This window comes from Eptesicus fuscus, chromosome 7 (genome assembly GCF_027574615.1).
Source record: "Eptesicus fuscus isolate TK198812 chromosome 7, DD_ASM_mEF_20220401, whole genome shotgun sequence".
NCBI classification, from domain to species: domain Eukaryota; kingdom Metazoa; phylum Chordata; class Mammalia; order Chiroptera; family Vespertilionidae; genus Eptesicus; species Eptesicus fuscus.
This window is the reverse complement of record NC_072479.1, coordinates 43812305-43829485: the sequence shown is the minus strand read 5'-3', so window position 1 is coordinate 43829485 and position 17181 is coordinate 43812305. Positions and strand designations below refer to the sequence as shown.

Sequence of the window (17181 nt, the reverse complement as noted above, 5' to 3'; positions counted from 1 at the left end):
CTATGAGTGCCTACTTTATACTGATGTGACAAGTTGCTTTTATTATATTTTTCAGGATGGGAAGGGATGGAAAAAGTGAAGAGGAAAAAAGAGAAAAATTCATTGTTATTGCTCAAGTTCACCAGCCTAATTGCCAAAATCACCCTGCCATAAGGGAGTACCAAATATTTCTTAGTGTCACCAAGGATGGAACATTATACAAGAGGATTCCTTCACTGCTTGCCCTGGCTGCTGCCCCTGTTGTCATGAACCTAAGGAGATAACTGCCCTTACTGGTGTTAAGAGAGGAATTTTGTTATCCTCTAGGTCCCTTAGTCTAAAGCACAGGCATCACTTCCCTAAGCCCCACAACTCTTTGAAAATTAGGTATGTACATAATGGATGGGATATACAATATAAATAATTTATAACTACTGCACAGGCCAACTCAATTCAAGTTCTCCTTGTCTCATTCCAAGTTTCCATCACATTGCCCACTACGGTCAATAGCTTTCCATCTCTCAAAGCCTATACCAAACACCAGCCTCAGAGAGTGTGATGCTTTATGTAGCTATAGACCAAGGCCTACCACCTGCGGCTTTATTTACCATTTCAAGATTAATGACTTCTTAAAACAAATGACAGTAGGAATTTTCAATCCCTTCCACAAAGGTATGGTCTGACTCTATGTTTCAGACAGCATTATGTTACAGTAACCCTCTATCTGTAGATATCTTAAAGTCTGCCTTATTCAGTCTTCAATTCTAACAAGAGTGGAGGCACCAATCACAGCTCAAATCAGTTGCAGCTGTGCCAAGATCAGCTCAATTTCTTTTCAATCTTGCCTGATCAAAGATTCAATACTTTTGGAATCAAATCTCACCCGCTGTTACTTACCTACCCAGTAATCAAAACAATGACCACTAATCATTGTCAAGGACTAAACTTACCCCTTAACATTATATATTTCACACAACCTTATTGTTGTGGAAGGATTAAGTAAAATAGTTGAGAAAATCCTCAGACATCTAACCCTCTCTGTTCTCACAATCTTGACACCATTATACACCCCAAACCAGCAGAACTAATGTCTTTACAGCCATTATTTTTATGTCAGTGATCATAAGGAGTCCCAGACTCACAGCATATTCCTATGACCATTGCCTTTTATGACCTTCTCTTTTACCCCTACTCACTGGGTCTTCTGGAATTCACCATCCAGCACTCACTAAATCCATCACACTTCAACTTCCTCATACTCAAAAGATAAACTAGTTCTCCTCTAAGGTCTGCTTTTCCTACTTCCCCTTCAAATGGTGGCTGGTTTTCTCTCTTTCATCTTTTGGCCTGGAGGTGAGGCAGATAGCCTTTTATTCAAACACTGCTTCAACAACCTTGGCATACTCTCTCCTCCTTCACCAGCTTAGAGTTCATCACCAATTCACCAACTGTTATGAGTACACCCTTGAATCTCCAAAATATAGATTTAACTATGTCACCATTTCTTGTCTTCTCTCCCTCTGTCCTACTTGCTTGGACAAATTAAAGTCTTCTAAACATAACTCTCTCCCTATCTCTATCTTCACCCATAGTCCTATATAGATAGAGACAAACACTCACTACATCAACTGGTGTCTCTTAACTTCATGATTGCTGACCCCAAGTGAGCCTTTAATGCTGCCTGGCAATACACACTCTGCTCCCCTGATCCGTTCATTCTTCTGCTCTTTCCAAGCCTCCAACACTTCCTTCTTGAACCTCTCTCTCGGCTTCCTATTTCACTGAGAAAATTTTAAACAACCAGTAAAAAAATTTTGCCACCACATTTACCCACCAACATCAGAATTCCTATAATCCACCTTCCAACCTATTGACAATGATGAACTTTCTGTGTGCTACAATATTATGGGGAATGCACAATTATTCTTCTTTATCAGATGAGAAAACTGGAGCTTAGAGAATATAAGTAATTCATTAAAAGTCACACTATTATCAATGGAAGTGGATTCCTTGGGGAAAAGAATTTCCTGAAGCCTCCACTGGATAATGGCATTTCATGGAAAGCTTTATTGATGTTGTAAAAGTAAGGGGGTTCTCTTCCAAAGACCCAGCTACATCCATCCTGCCATGGACAAAGTCCAATCTTGTCTTCAGCAGGCTCAAGGCAAAAGCCAGTGTCCAGAGTTTCTGTTCCATGTTAAGGCACACTCCAGTTCAGCACCTGATTAGCTTATCTTATTCCCAGCTGCAGTCCATTGCATGTGGAGTTCACATGGCCATGGGCCACGTGGCTGCTGAAGGCCACATGGCTGTGGAGAGAGAACACACCAGCATCCGGGTGAGTGAGCAAGGCAGTGAAGGGGAACAAGGGGCACAAGCAAGGGAACTTTTGGGGGATTATAACCTTCTAAGATTCCATGTGCTTGCAGTGCTCCACCCCTTAGCTAATTACCTTTTTCCCAGGTTGTATTGACAGGCAAGTACCTTCCCTACACCACCCCGACTTCCCTGTGCATGTGCCCATCTCCCTCTTTGTTCAATCCCTTCTACCAGTGATCTGCAGGGAATGGACCAGTGGGTCCCTGGGGAGTGTTAAGTTGGAGCTTCCTGGTGAAGCTGCCCAGATGACCATGCTTATAACATCTGGCCTCCCCTTTGCTCTCTTCCTATTACTAATATTAACCAGCTAATAATGGTAACATTACTTGGTAATGGTAGAACCAAGGTTCTAATCTAGGCCTCTCTCCCTAAAGCTCACAATCACTATTCATACCCAGGGATGTTTGCCCAAGGTGGACAGAGGAGATGGGAAAGGGGGGTACCAAGATGAAGGATGTAATGGGAAGTTGAGGGAGAAGGTATAAATAAATCTTTGTGTGCCAAGCTAAACAATGTGGACTACTTTCCAAAGCAGCTGCTCTGAGATAAATGGTGACATAGTTAAATCTATATTTTGGAAAGGTAACTTAAACAGCTGCCAAATGGAGCAGTGGAAGCAAACAAATTGCCAGTAGAAACACCACATGTAATGGAGCGTAATCCAATTCTAAGATTTCCACAGCTTAAAATGACTTTCCTCCTACTAATTCATTAGTACATAGTGCATTTACCAAAGACCTCCTTAGAAAATGACACAACATAAATAGTTATAAAATTATGCTTTATTCATATATATTAAATATTGATAAATGAAAAAATAAAATATTTTGCATTTGGATACAGTCACAATTATCAGTGATATTCGGAAGCACCAGGCATGAGATGAGATGAGATGAGATGAGATGAGATGAGATGAGATGAGATGAGATGAGATACTATGTTTTTTATCAGGGTACAAGTCATATGACCTACACATCCAAGTGCTGTGTGACATGCCATTAAAGCAGTGGCTCAGAATGCAGATATGATTTCAAATAGACAGGAACTGTATGACATCATTTCATTTAAAGTGTTCATTATATCAGCAAGTGAAATAAATGCACCACCCAAACCCACAGGGTCTTGCTTCAGTTGGCTGCCTACCTGGCCCCTGAGATAAAGCCTTATAAATCACATAGTTTTGCCTAGTCAGAAAAGAAGGGTCAAGTGAAATAGTCATAGATTACAGAAATTATAAATAATACATATATTAATAGATATTCATTTTCATTAGATAAAAATTGCTATTATAAATATTTGATCCTGAGTTTAAAATAGATTCCCCATATAAATAATGTAAAATATTAAATATTAATAAATAAATTTAGATTTAAAAATTCAAATATTGCAGGCAGGATGACCATTATTTCTATGCTCTCCAGCCACGAAACAGATTCTGACGCCTTTTCCGCATCTTTGGGTTAGGTTTTGACAGCTCTTTTATCACATTGTGGAGTTCACTTATGGCTTTGCGCTGGACTCTCAGATCATTTACCTATTGAAAAGGATACAACAATATTAATTTCAGGCATACAAGCTATCAGGATATTCTACTGTTGATGGTATGGTTCATGAAAATGAAAGTATTCCTTTAAAAATATGATTTTTACTGGCAATATATTATCTTAATATACAACAGTGATTTCTTCAGTAGTTAAGATTATAATTAAATTGCTAGTTATGCTGTAATAGGGTGGGACACACATTTTAACCTTAAGTTTACTGCTCCAGAGTTCTCAAAATTATATAGTGAAAAACCTCTGAAGTGGAATGGCAGAACATTTTGGTTTGAATTCTTTGTGAGCAATAACTTTGAACCAGTCACTTAACCTCTCTCAACCTATGTTTTAGATAACTCCTAGGTTCTCTACAAATTCTATCACCTTATACTTTAGTCTTTGCTATATCAAATGAGTTACAGTAGGTTAGTGTCTAGCAGAATAACCTGGAGACCTAATGAAGAACTCAGAGGCCCAGGTGCAGGAAGAGGGCCAAGGCCATTGTTTGGTCACTAAGCTCTGCAGGGGATGCTGGTACCCACCAAAGTTTGAGAGCCACTGAAGTTAGGTTTAGTACTTTTTAAATAATAGCAAGTCCAAGACAAAAGAATACCGTAATTTTTAATTTCCCCCAAATTATGTCAGTTTCATCATTTCCATAATGGGATTAAAAATAAATCATTTTTATATGGCAATAAGCAAATACTGCTATAAACATTTAAAATTGGAATTGCAGAAAATTTCCCTGTATTCTGCCTTCTATTCCAGTACATTGAATTATTTCCTCAGATAAGCCAATACGAACATTTAGGTAAATTCGTGATTATTAAAAGAAGGACCATTTACTTTCACCTTGGCTCTGCCACTATGTTTTTTCTAATGCTGGAAACTCTGTGGCCACCTTGTCACATTCCTGAGAATGACTAGGAGAATTCTAGGCTGCAAGACTAGTCACTTAATGGCATAACATGCCTTAAATATGTTAGCAATTGAGTAAAAGAGGAAAACGGTTGAGAGTTCACTCAAGATTGCCCATCCTGATACTTTTCCAAGAGCCTCTGCAATGAAATCAAGGAAAGAATTAAGATCAACTCACTGGAATTTGAATTAGCTTCTTGAAGTCTTCCATTTTGCTGTTGCTGCTGTTGAAGACTTTAACACGCAGCTCTTCCTTGATAATATTCAGGCTATTTTGAATGGTATTGTTATCTTCAATGTTTTCAAAGAGTTTGAAGTAGAAGGAGACAATTTGGCTCTGAATTATTTTTATGTCACTCTCCTTGGGAAGAAAGAGCAGAAAGAGAGGTTGATATGAATTTATCCACTGGAAAATAAGCAATAGGAAAATCAATCAAATGGAAATATTCAGCTTACCCCTTCCCAATTCGTTAAAATGTCTAAGAAAAGACGTCCACCATTCGCTATATCTGGACTCGTTGCATTCTGGAAAAACAAGGGGGGAAAATTGGTTTACAACTACTTCATAAGTTGCCCTAAAAGTACAAGTTGTATTGCACTTAGATGCTGACAATATTCAATGATTTTCTTTTCAATCCTTGGTTTATTTCTAGCAAGTATCCCCAAAAGCTGTTATGTTGGATATTGCCAAAGACTATCATGCTATTTTAACTTTCATATAATCCTTAAATTGCAACGTCACAAATGAACTCAACAAGGCAGATGATACTTCAATTTTCTCAAATAACCATAGTGGGTTTTTTTTTTTTTTTTAAGTGTTTTCAAGCCTAGTAAGAAAATCAGCAACCCACTATAAAATACTGCCCCCCTATGGTACAAATCTTTATAACATCTACTTGTGTTCTATCGGATGTTACGTCAGCTTTAAAAAATAGTTCTAGGTGTGAGAGAGAGGTTTGATATGATGTTGTGAGAATAGCATCGCTTGTGAAAGCTTAAACGTAAGTATAATAGCTATAATTATAATAGCTAAATTTTGGACAAATAAAATATTTAAAATGCAAAAACTATCTTAAGTAACCATAAGTATAATTTTAAAAGAAAGTCACATAACAAAACAAAAATATTTAAATATTTATAACTCCTAGAGAATCTCAGCAAGGAACTGAGTTCAAGGGTAATTTATAAATGGGGTAGTAGATTTTTAAATCACTTTTTGGAGAAAAACACCTATAAGTGATTTTTTTTAAAGCGAAAGCTTTAAGAACCTCACCTTCTTTAATTGATTAATTATTTCATATTATCATTTTAGTGCTAATCTTGACCCTTTACTATCACCATCATGGTAGTCTGAGAAATAAAAAATTAATAGCCAGTCTTTTTTTTTCAATATGTTATATGCTACTTGACATTACAATTGCATGGATTCTTACCACAAAATTATCAACATCAAACTGTTTTATACCCATAGTATACCCATCTTTTGAAAGATTCATGAATGCCCTCTTCTGTAAAACATTTGAGTAGAGGGATAAAGCAAAACCCAGATCATTGAATTAAAACTCATCCAGTCAACAGTCAAAATACCACCAAGTCTTTTCAAGATGACTGTGGACTAGAGATGACAGCCCATCATAGATACATTCCAAGCCAATGTTCAGTCATTTCAACCACAAGCAGGTATTATTAAAAGACCATACTTACAAAATATCTCTTCAGTTTTTCTGTTTCGTTTAAAATTGTGGACTGGCTGTAGCAGCTAGAAGAACCCAAGATCACGCAAAGCTGTAAAGCTAAGATATAACTTGTATATTTCATTGTTCTGGAGAGAGTTGGGCCGAAGTCGTTGAAATCAGTAGCTCCGGAATTGAGTTGATCAGGTCCAAAGGACTCAGCTGATCTTTCTCTTCTAATAGCCAATCTGTAGATGCTCAGAAGAATGTACTGCATCTCCTTTTGCTGCTGGTATTTATACCTCATTGGAGTCTCATCGGGATTACGTATTTTCACAAGTTTTTTTAAGATGAGATGGTGACAGATAGACAGAGATGCTAGTTAGTTTGTATTAATAACTATGGTTTTGTGGCATTTTGGTATAGTACTTAGAGTTTCCTTTCAACTCCTTGAGTCTTCTGACAATGAGACAGACCCATTATGCCCACCATGACATTCTTGTGGGATTCTCTGAAAGCACTTTTACTTCACCCCCTTCGGGGATTGGAAAATTTTTTGCACTCCTTTTGCCCTTGTAAAAAGTTGGCTCCAATGTGTTGACAGAGCACATTGATAATTTGTTTGTGGTTGGGAGCAAGTGAAAAGGAAATTCTAGGGGCTCTCAAACCTTTACAAAGGGGGTGCTTTTTTACATTTTTTCTTGCAAATAGCTAAAAAGCAAGGAAAGAATGTGGTTAAAAGACCAATGTGGTGAGGAAATCCTTCATCAGAGTTAGTTAGTACAATTTTAAATTGCTCTGGACCAACAATGCCCAATAAAAATCCCATGTAAGCCAAATAGATATACTTAATTTTTTTCGTAGCCCCATTAATAAAGGTAAAAAGAAACAGGCAAAAATAATTTTTAAATATATTGTATTTAAACCAATATATTCAAAATATTGCTATAAATATCAATATATAACATTATTAAAATATTTTAAATTCTGTTTGTCATACTAAATCCTAGAAATATGGTACACATTATATACCTACAGCAAATCTCAATTAAGACTAGTCAGATTTCAAATGCTCCAGTCAATGTGGCTAGAGGCTAATGTGTTAAACAATATAGCTCTGGATGATCGATCGTTCCAAATAATCATTAACAATGGAGAAGTTTGTGGTTTTTTTTTACTTTTATATTTCTTTTCCTTCCAAATGCAAAAAGTAGGATTCTTTCTCCTCCTTTAGTAATTTATTTATGAACTGAAACAAGTGGGGATATCACAGAAGGCCTGCCACTCTGAGGTTCCAGCCCATCTTGCATTTCAACCTGCACTGTATGCACTAAAATATCATGTTTATGGATGCAGACTTGAATTCTGGTTCCACTATTATCTAGCTATGTGATTTTGAGCATCTATGACTCTCAAATAAGCCTAATATTAGCATCTCCTTCTAGGCCTCAGTTGAAAATTAAATCACACGATACATATAAAGTGCTAAGAATTTTGCCTGGCATGTAGTAAGCACTCAGTAAAAGTTATCTATTATTATTTGAGCATGGTGGATGACTAGACATTCCCATAAACATGCACTGCTTTTGCTTATACTATTCCTTTGGTCTTGAGCTCTCATTCCCTTCATCTGTGCCCCTGAGGGTGGTACCCATGCATTCAATCCCAGACTAAAAAGCATTATTTCCATAAGTTCTCACCAAATTATCCTTTTTAAAATTAAGTACACTAGCCTAGCACTTGGTTCATATTCTTCTTAGAATCCCAATCCCTCAATTTCATATAAGAGTTAGTTATTCATGTATTGTCTCCTTTGTGAAATTCCTTAAAATCAAAAGTTGTCTCATTGCTTCTACAACATTTTCTTTCTTCTCCTTTAAAAAACAAAACAAAACTATGTTGAAAGTATTACATAACTCCCCTTTTTACCCCTATTGACCCCTTCTAGCCTACCTCCACCACCCCGCCCCGGGCCTTCACCACCCTATTGTCTATGCCCAAGGGTTATGCATATAGGTATACAAGTTCTTTGTTTGATCTCCCCTGCCTTCCCTCTGAGATTCCACAGTCTGTTCCATGCTTCTATGTCTCTGGATCTATTTTGTTCATCAATTTATTTTGTTCATTAGATTACAACACTGTATTCTTCCCGAAGATTTGGCCACAGACACCACTGAATAAACATGAATTTGAATACTTAATTTAGAATCTACTTTGAGTTATTTCCCCTCACATTCTAATCCCAATGTTATCAGACCTCACCTGTAGAAAACTAGTTTTTAATTAAGTAGAATATATGATTATTTTGGAAACATGATGCTATGTCTTTAGCCAAATCCTGCTTCTTAGGACAATTCCCTGTATATTTTATTGAAAGAGGCCTGAAAACTCTTTGAGGGGCTATCTGCCCAAAGAATAAATAAGATCAAAATATATATGCACAATCAAAGCCTCATGTTATGCCATTGGAAAGTGTGGACAGTCCACTACTGCCCACACAGCTCTAGTGCAGTGGTCCTCAAGGAAAAACATGACCCAAGTAGTGTGCTTACAGGTAACACAGTAACAAGAAAACCTTATCAAACCCTTGAGACACACTGCAAGCATTCAGTACCTTCCAGGAAACCATTGGCCAAACTCCATGTTCCTGGAAGAAATATTCCCAACTTTATGGAAAGGAGTTACAATTATTCTCTTGATTCATTCACTGGAACATGGTATTGGGGGTGAGGAGTTCAGAATAGATACGCAGGTGGGAATTACATATTGTCTGGGCCTTTGTAAATTGAAAGTGCCTATTTAAAGCTACAGATATATATTAGAAATATGTTTACAATATGGCCTGATGTCTAGGATTAGTAACTATATGGCTAACATCCAAGCTCTACTAACACCGATGGCATGACACAGAATTATGTTAAGCATAACACAGAATTATGAAATTATAGAGATGATCTGGCCTATTCCCTCATTTTTTTAGATTTGTAAATCAAGACCCAGAAAAACAAAGTGCTGTGTTAAAATTCATTCAACTGGAAAATGCAGAGCTGAGTGTAGAACCAAGACCTTTTCCTTAATCCACCTGTCCCCCAATCCATCAATATCCATTAAGATTATTGTATGTGCCTAAAATTGTATTAGATGTGTAAATTCAAATCATTATATCCTACCAGACTTTGGTTTCTGGATATTTTTTCTGTAGAATAAAGTTATTCTTTAATAGTAAGACTGCAAATAAAAGGTTTAAAATTCGAAATCCCAGCAGGCCCAAATTCATGGACATAAAACCTGCACATCTATCAGGACCCCCACTTATTTAGAACAGCCCACATTTGGTTTAGTGCACTGCTGTTACCTTCCTAAAAGTCCTAATAGGTTTTTAACAAGGGGCCCCCATTTTCATTTTGCACTGGTTCCTGCAAACTATATAACTGGTCTTGCATCCTAGGTAGAAGTGAATCTTAAGATATTAGATTTTCAACTTTAAACACACAATTCTTTGGTTCAGCATATTGTTACTACAGTAGTATATACTTTTATGATCTTTTCCTGTCTTATGAACTTTACCAAAGATATTTCTCTCTCTTTTCTGACTGTAAAACACCTTAGGTTGCACATGCAAACTAGAGGTTTCACACTTTGTTGGTTCAGCCAACACTGAGGCTGCAGAATAATTCACCACCAAGGTATTCTTTCAAAGTTTTGCAAACCCACCAGGAGCCCAAGTGTGACCATATCCGTAAAACAAAGGGACTGAAAACTTTCTTTTTTCTTTTCAGCTAGACTTTCTTTCTGAAAACTGGCTATGGTTATACATTAAGCGTCAGCAAGATTTTTCAGTCATGTCTCATGCTATCCTTAAGTGAGTAGGTAGTCGTAAGACAAAACTTACACCTTGGTTGCCCTTTTTCCTCTGTGATCAGCAGTCATATCCCTAGCACTCACAACCAAATTATCTCATCCAGACTTTGGTGTCGATTTCTTCCACAGAGTATATGAGTCAATGTTGGATCCATGCCCCCACGCTATTTTGACTTCCGCAACTCCTGACATCATTTAAGCTGAGCCTACGGAAGAAGAATGACATACAAAATGGAAGTCCACGGGGAGTCAGGTTTTCCCCGCAATTTGACTCATAAAATCCCATATGTTAAAGGATGATTTTCTGAATCCCCCTTTTTCTTTCATGCCATCTGGGCAACTCTGACAGGTGATTTAAAGAATATAGAGGACATTATACTTGTGTCGTACGGTCATCAAATTACAATATTTTCCATTTTATGTCAGATGGAATTTTGTATTGATAATCTAGAGATTCACCCTCTTAAGGGGATATTTTTATTCCACTGGGAATTTTAAAGCCCCTGACATGTGCCAACTACTGGAATTATCCTGGGGTTACCAAAGACAGATGGGACAGTTCTGTTGTGAAGTATTTATATTCAAATTTCAACAATTAGTAAGTCCTTATTGAGCACTTACTACATGTCTATAGATTTAGGGGTTACAAAGAAGTTAATGAGACAACTGGCAGGAGCATATGTCATCACATTAGTAGCTAGGGTTGATTCTTCTGTCTTGGTTACTGGGTAGGTATCCATATTATCCATATTCTCCATGTACACCCTACCCAGGGAATTCATATAGTTGAAAAGGACTGATTATTGGACAGAGGAAAACTTACATATCTGACATATGTAACACATTTTCTCCTGAGCCTATGGCATATGTCACTAGTCAGCCATGATATTCTTTACTACTCAGTTTACATGTAGCCTCTGAATCCTTTTCAACACTAAAATCTAGACAGATATTACCAATTTATAATGTTTTCTTATGTATTTTCCCTTTTGTAGCTAAAGTTTCCTTGTTGCTGTGCCTCTTACTTAGATCTGCTAAATGTATCTTTTCAAATTACAAAGAAGTAAAAGACATGATGTTTTCCTCCAAAAACATCCGAACTAAAGAAAAAAACATTACAATCCAATAAAATAATATAAGGTAAGGCCATTGGCCTAAGAGGAAGGAGTCCCAAATTCTGGACTTAGATCTGATATTGATATGATGTGGAATTTTGAGCAAAGCCTTTGCCCTTGCTTTACATCTCAGCTACATCATCTTAAAAAAGAAGAGTTGGATCTAATGAATAATGTTTCATTTCTAACATCCTAAGTTTCTGTCTGTGATTTATGAAGAATATAAGATGTTACTAATAACTAAGGTTACATAAGGTAGAGGAGAGACATGGAAGAGTGATGGAAAAGTTGAGGCATTTCATCAGTGGCTTCAGTATGGAATTTAATTTGAATTTGGGCTTTAAATTTTATTTTAATTGAACGTGAAGAGAAATACAGAATTTATGAGATCAGGTAAGGAACAAAACTTCACATTTTGTACTTAACCCTGTAGGCCATGTGCTTTACCCCCAAAGATCTCAATAAGTAAGTTGTTTTCTTGGTGACTCCAGAAATTGCACCAAGCTTTGAAAACATATGAATTTTTACGAAGAACATTTATCCTTCTATCTCCCATCATAAACGTTCAATACAGAAAATTTAGATTTTCCCAATGCTACCTGAAAGGTGAATTCTGAATCTATAACCAGCCAATAAATAATATTTTTACCAGGGTTTGATAAGTCATTATTCCTGTATCCTTAATCGTTGGACTAATTCACGAGGTACCTGAACCAAATTCCCATCTATTCATTTTTCAAATAGAAATTGTTTTTAATGGTTACAAAATTATGTAAGATTCTTTAAATGAAAATCAGACAATCCAGAAGAGCACAAGAAAAGAAAAAAAAATCACCTCTGATTTTACTACTCATAAGTAAATAGTTAGCATTTTGTCACAAATTATTTCATATTTTTCCTATATACTTAACACAGTGTCTAGCACAAAATTATTCCTTCATAAACTTTGAGGATTAATTGAATATGAGAAAACTAGCCCAGTGATTAAGTTCAAAGGCTCATGAATCAGGCTACATAATTTCATTATGATATTACTCCTCATTTGTTGAGTGAAGTGAGTTAATTCCTCTGTGCTTCAGTTTCCTCATACAGAAAAAGATGATGTAGATAGTAGGTATCTTAAAGGATTATGTGAGTATAAATAAAGTTACTATGTCTAATGGTGCAATGCCTGTCATATAGTAAGAGCTCAATAAATGTATGGTCAACATTACTAGTGCCTTCCAAGATCCAGGCTAGCCTTCTTCCTGGCGTATGGAATGAAATGGCTTCTTGCCATTAATAGGATCCTGTGACTTGCTCTGGACAGTCTATTTTGAGTCTAAGTAATGCGTGTCACTTCTGGGCCTAAGGTGGAATGAAGCCCCTGGAAGGGCTTCTGGGTCTCTCCTCTCTTGCTGCTGTGATGGTGGAGGTTATATATTTTAAGGACATGAAACAAGGAAGGTCAAATACGTATGTTTCTTTCAGAGCCCCTATAATAATACTAATGGGATAAAAGGTTATATAGTCTCAATGATAGAGAGAGAAGAAGAAGTCAACAGCAGATGAGAAATGTCAATAAAGTTATGGAAAATGCAAAGAGGGTGAGCAAGTGGTAACTGACTTCAACTTTGGACTTCTCCGCTATGACAAGTACCTGAGTAGCAGAATTTAACCGGATGAAAATCAGTTCACACTGTACATCTGCCAAAGATTCAAGAATTGGGTTATCAACAATCTCTGAAAGGTAAGCTTAAGGTAGGATTAAAAATAGGACAACTGGTTTAAAATACATATAAAATGTAGTTAGGTCCCTGCCAGGCCACTAACCCTGCCACACCTTATTTCAAAACTGGAAGTTTGTTTCCCATAAAGGTTCTAGATATCTAGCACAGCAGAGGAGGAAATGAAGTGTCCTGATAAGATTAGGATTTAATTGAAATTCATCATCCTGAACAGGGAGGCCATTGGCTTCCAAAATGCTTACTCTCAGGTTTATATCCCCCAGAGCAGGTGACTAGGAGATTCATTTTTAGAAAAGCTGGCCAGCCCAAAGGAAAAGAAATATTAACATTTGGAGTTTCCCCCAGTGCAGCACACCAGTTTCAAGTATCATCCTAATAGATTGCTTGTGAGTCAAGAAGCTATAGCTAAGCATATAATACCCATTCCAACAATTAAGACTTCATTATTAAACATAAAAACAACAATTACTACACAGCACTTCAAAAACCACTTTAGGGTAAAAGACAAAGTTCAAAAAACAAATAGAGACAAATCAGAGTAAATTAAAAAAACAATGCAGAGGAAAAAATTAAAAAGCTTGAAGCATTTAACATTATATCATTTAGGGTTGGTGTTCACACATATTAAAACACAATTTTAATTTTAGTTGAATGTATACGGAGGAGCTCATGGATGGATGACAAAGGTGTTTGAACCATGTTCCAAACAGATAAGCTGTACCTGCACCTTGAAATCCCAGAAGGTCTCAGCCCCAGAGACATCCTTCTGCAGGTCACCATGAAGGGATGAATCAGTAAACTCTAAAGCTTTTGTTTCCATCTTTGCATTCCTGCTCCAGAATCAAACCTTGAGGAAGTGAGCCAGATTGGCTGATCTTGGGTCAATTGACTGCCCCTTAGTCATCAATCGTATAGTGATTAAGAAGAAAGTTAATCTAGCAGAGACTTTTTCCAGGCTTTGGATTTTGTGATGGAGGACAGGAAGCCCAGATTTACCAGCCTGGCTACACATGTTGAGGGTGATAAGATTCTCCAAAAGAAAACAGAGTGCCATTAGGAAGGGGTAGATGTTTGGTTGTCAAAGGAGGAAAATGACCTTTACAGGGACTTTCTGGGGACCTCATGGAAGCAAAACCTTCAGTGGAATTTATGAAATATCTTTCTAACATTTTAGGACAATCCTTGAACCTTTTAATACAGGAATAAGCAAGTAACAAAGAGGCTCATGCACTGCAGTGACAGCTGAGATACTGAATCAGCTCCCATATGTTCTACCTGGGAAGATTTTGGGAGCTGAGACTGACTTGACACTCACCAAACCTGTTTCTTCTCCCTGGCACAGAGCTCACTTACACTTCCAAGCTTTCCTTCCAGGTATGTGTGGACATATGACTGAATGCTGACCTTTGGAATGTGAGTGGAAGTGATGCTTTCCACCCTCCATGTGCCACCTTCCATGCTCCTCTTTTTAGCAGCCTGATGCAAATGTGCACCCTGACCTCATAGTCCAAGTACTGAAGATGGTGGAACCCCAGAATGAAAGGTCCTGCTAAGAGGAAAGATACCTGCTGCTCTCATACATCCATTTTGGACTTTACATGACAAAGAAATAAACTTCTATTAGTTTTTGCTCATTATATTTTTGGGAGCATTCATGTTGCCTTAACTAATGTAACTATTGAAGCCCTGTATCTTGACTACAGTTTTTAGCTAAAGTATGTGTATTTCATATGTTAAAATAAAATTTAAATGCATTTTAAAGGCTTTAAAGCACACTGTCACTGCCTACTGAGATGTATATTACTGTAAAAAAACATTCTCTTCATAGTTATTATGACATTGAAATATGTTGTTTATATATTAAAATGTGTGTGTGTGTGTGTGTGTGTGTGTGTGTGTGCTTATTGATTTTAGAGAGAGGAAGGGGAAGGGATAGAGAGAGAAAAAGAGAAAGAGGAAGAGAGAAACATCTATGTAAGAGAGAAACATGGATAGGTTGCCTCCCACATGCGCCCCTACCAGAAACCAAACCTGCAACCTGGGTATGTATCCTGACTGGGAATCAATCTGGTGACCTTTCAGTGCATAGGACGACACTCAACCAACTGAGCCACACCAGCCAGGAAAGGATTATCTTCATAAGGTTTATTTTTTTCAATGTGAGAAGTCTGTAAGGTCATTCTGTATATTTGGAACTCATCAAACTTCCTAATTTTTCTTCTTCACATCCTGATATTTTTCTTTTTTTTGTTGTTGTTTTTGTTTGGTTGTTTGCTTGCTTGCTTGTTTTAACTATAATTTCCCTAGTTCCACAAAGAATTTAAAGTGACTGACATTTAAAGACTGTTTATTCTCATAATTTTGAAAGCTGATGGATACCAGAATGCCAAGTAAAAAAAGCTAAAATTCTCATCTTTCTTTTTCAAGTAATCTTGCTTCTTTCCTATTATAGCAGATTCATCACTCCAAACAACTCTTAAGTATATGCCTATGTCTTTCATTAAGATTTGGCATCTACAGCCCTAACTGGTTTGGCTCAGTGGATAGAGCGTTGGCCTGTGGACTCAAGGGTCCCAGGTTTGATCCAGTCAGGGGCATGTACCTTGGTTGCAGGATGTGCAGGAGGCAGCTGATTGATGTTTCTCTCTTATTGATGTTTCTAACTCTATCCCTCTCCCTTCCTCTCTGTAAAAAAAAAAAAAAAATCAATAAAATATATTTTTTTATAAAAAGATTTGACTTCTGCAAACTTAGTGATAGATATATAATTTGCCCCTTTTGAAAATTTGAAACACTGTTTGCTAATTGGAATCATTGATCATGATTTATGTACTGGTCACATTTATGATTTCATTAGGAAACCTATTAAACAAACCAAAAAAAAAAAAAAAAGTGTGCCCTGCATCCTCTCTGATTAGCTTCTCCCAAAAAAGAAAATGAAAAAAAGTCAATCACAAGAGGAGAAATCTAAATGACGTATTACAAAACATTCAGGCTATACTTCCATTAGGAAAGTGAAAAGACTTGAGATGGAAATATTTCTTCACTCTAGGTTGCATTTGGGAAAGTATTTTCTAGTCTGATTTTTCAGAAAGACTAGCTGTGTTCTGTTCTACTGGCCTGTGGTCGGGGGTTTCCCCAGAGTGCCTTCCATCACTTGGCAAGGAGCAGCGACTTGGCGGGTTAGGTTTTCTTTTCAGTCACCTGATAGGATTTCCCAGGACAAAGGTGTCAAGCCAATTAACCTGACTTCCCCTCTTCTTCCTGTGGGTCACCCTAAGAAAGAAAAAAATTGTTCTTATCCCCCCACCTGGCCTGATGTCATACTTCCTTTCTTCAGCACAGCGCCTTGAAGCACTCGCAGACGCTTCCGCCTCTGTAAGGCGTGGAAGGTGACTGTGGACGGCATTGTTCTCTGTCACAGAGTCAGGAGGCCATTTGACTTCCTCTTATTTGAATACTATAAGGCACCCCCTGCAGAGCTCCCAGGGTTCAACAGTTTGTTTTGCATCTCCCCTCTTCTGCTCGGAGACCACATGCTGCCACAGCTGCCACATCTGAAGCCAAGGAGTAAAAACTGTGCAAACGGGTGTAAATCGACATGAAGTAGAAAGCTCTGAATAACCTCACCTGAAGTTTTTCTCATAAATGAAAAACAAAAAACAAAAATATGTTATCCTCATATGCCTGTGTCACCCACAAGATTTTAAGGTCCTAGAGGGCAAACGCGGTATTTTAGTCTTCCTTATCTAGCTCAAAGTGCCCAGCTCAGTACTTGGCATGAGTGTTCACTAATTTCTGACCACTAGCCTGGAGGATGAAGCCAGCAAGGCTGCTTGGCCAGGGCTGCAAGCCCAAAGAGACCTCAATTTTTTAGCTGCAATTCAGTGCCAAATCCGTAGAGGTAATGTCAATATCTCATCACACATGCTGATTTTAGCTACACACCAGGCCTACCCACTGTTCTCCTAAGAGCCGTATGACTGTCAAC

The 17181-nt window shown here is 37.4% G+C and overlaps 1 protein-coding gene across 1 annotated transcript; it reads right to left on the bottom strand.

Moving 5' to 3' along the window:
- Positions 1-2268: 2268 nt before the first annotated feature.
- On the bottom strand, positions 2269-6632 carry IFNG (interferon gamma). Its single transcript, XM_008148764.3, has 5 exons — positions 6519-6632; positions 5271-5339; positions 4993-5175; positions 3759-3892; positions 2269-2288 (listed from the first exon to the last, which is right to left on the bottom strand). Exons 1-4 carry the CDS (start codon positions 6630-6632, stop codon positions 3767-3769), a joined length of 492 nt encoding a protein of 163 aa, XP_008146986.1. The 3' UTR covers positions 2269-2288; positions 3759-3766.
- Between the last annotated feature and the right edge of the window lie 10549 nt (positions 6633-17181).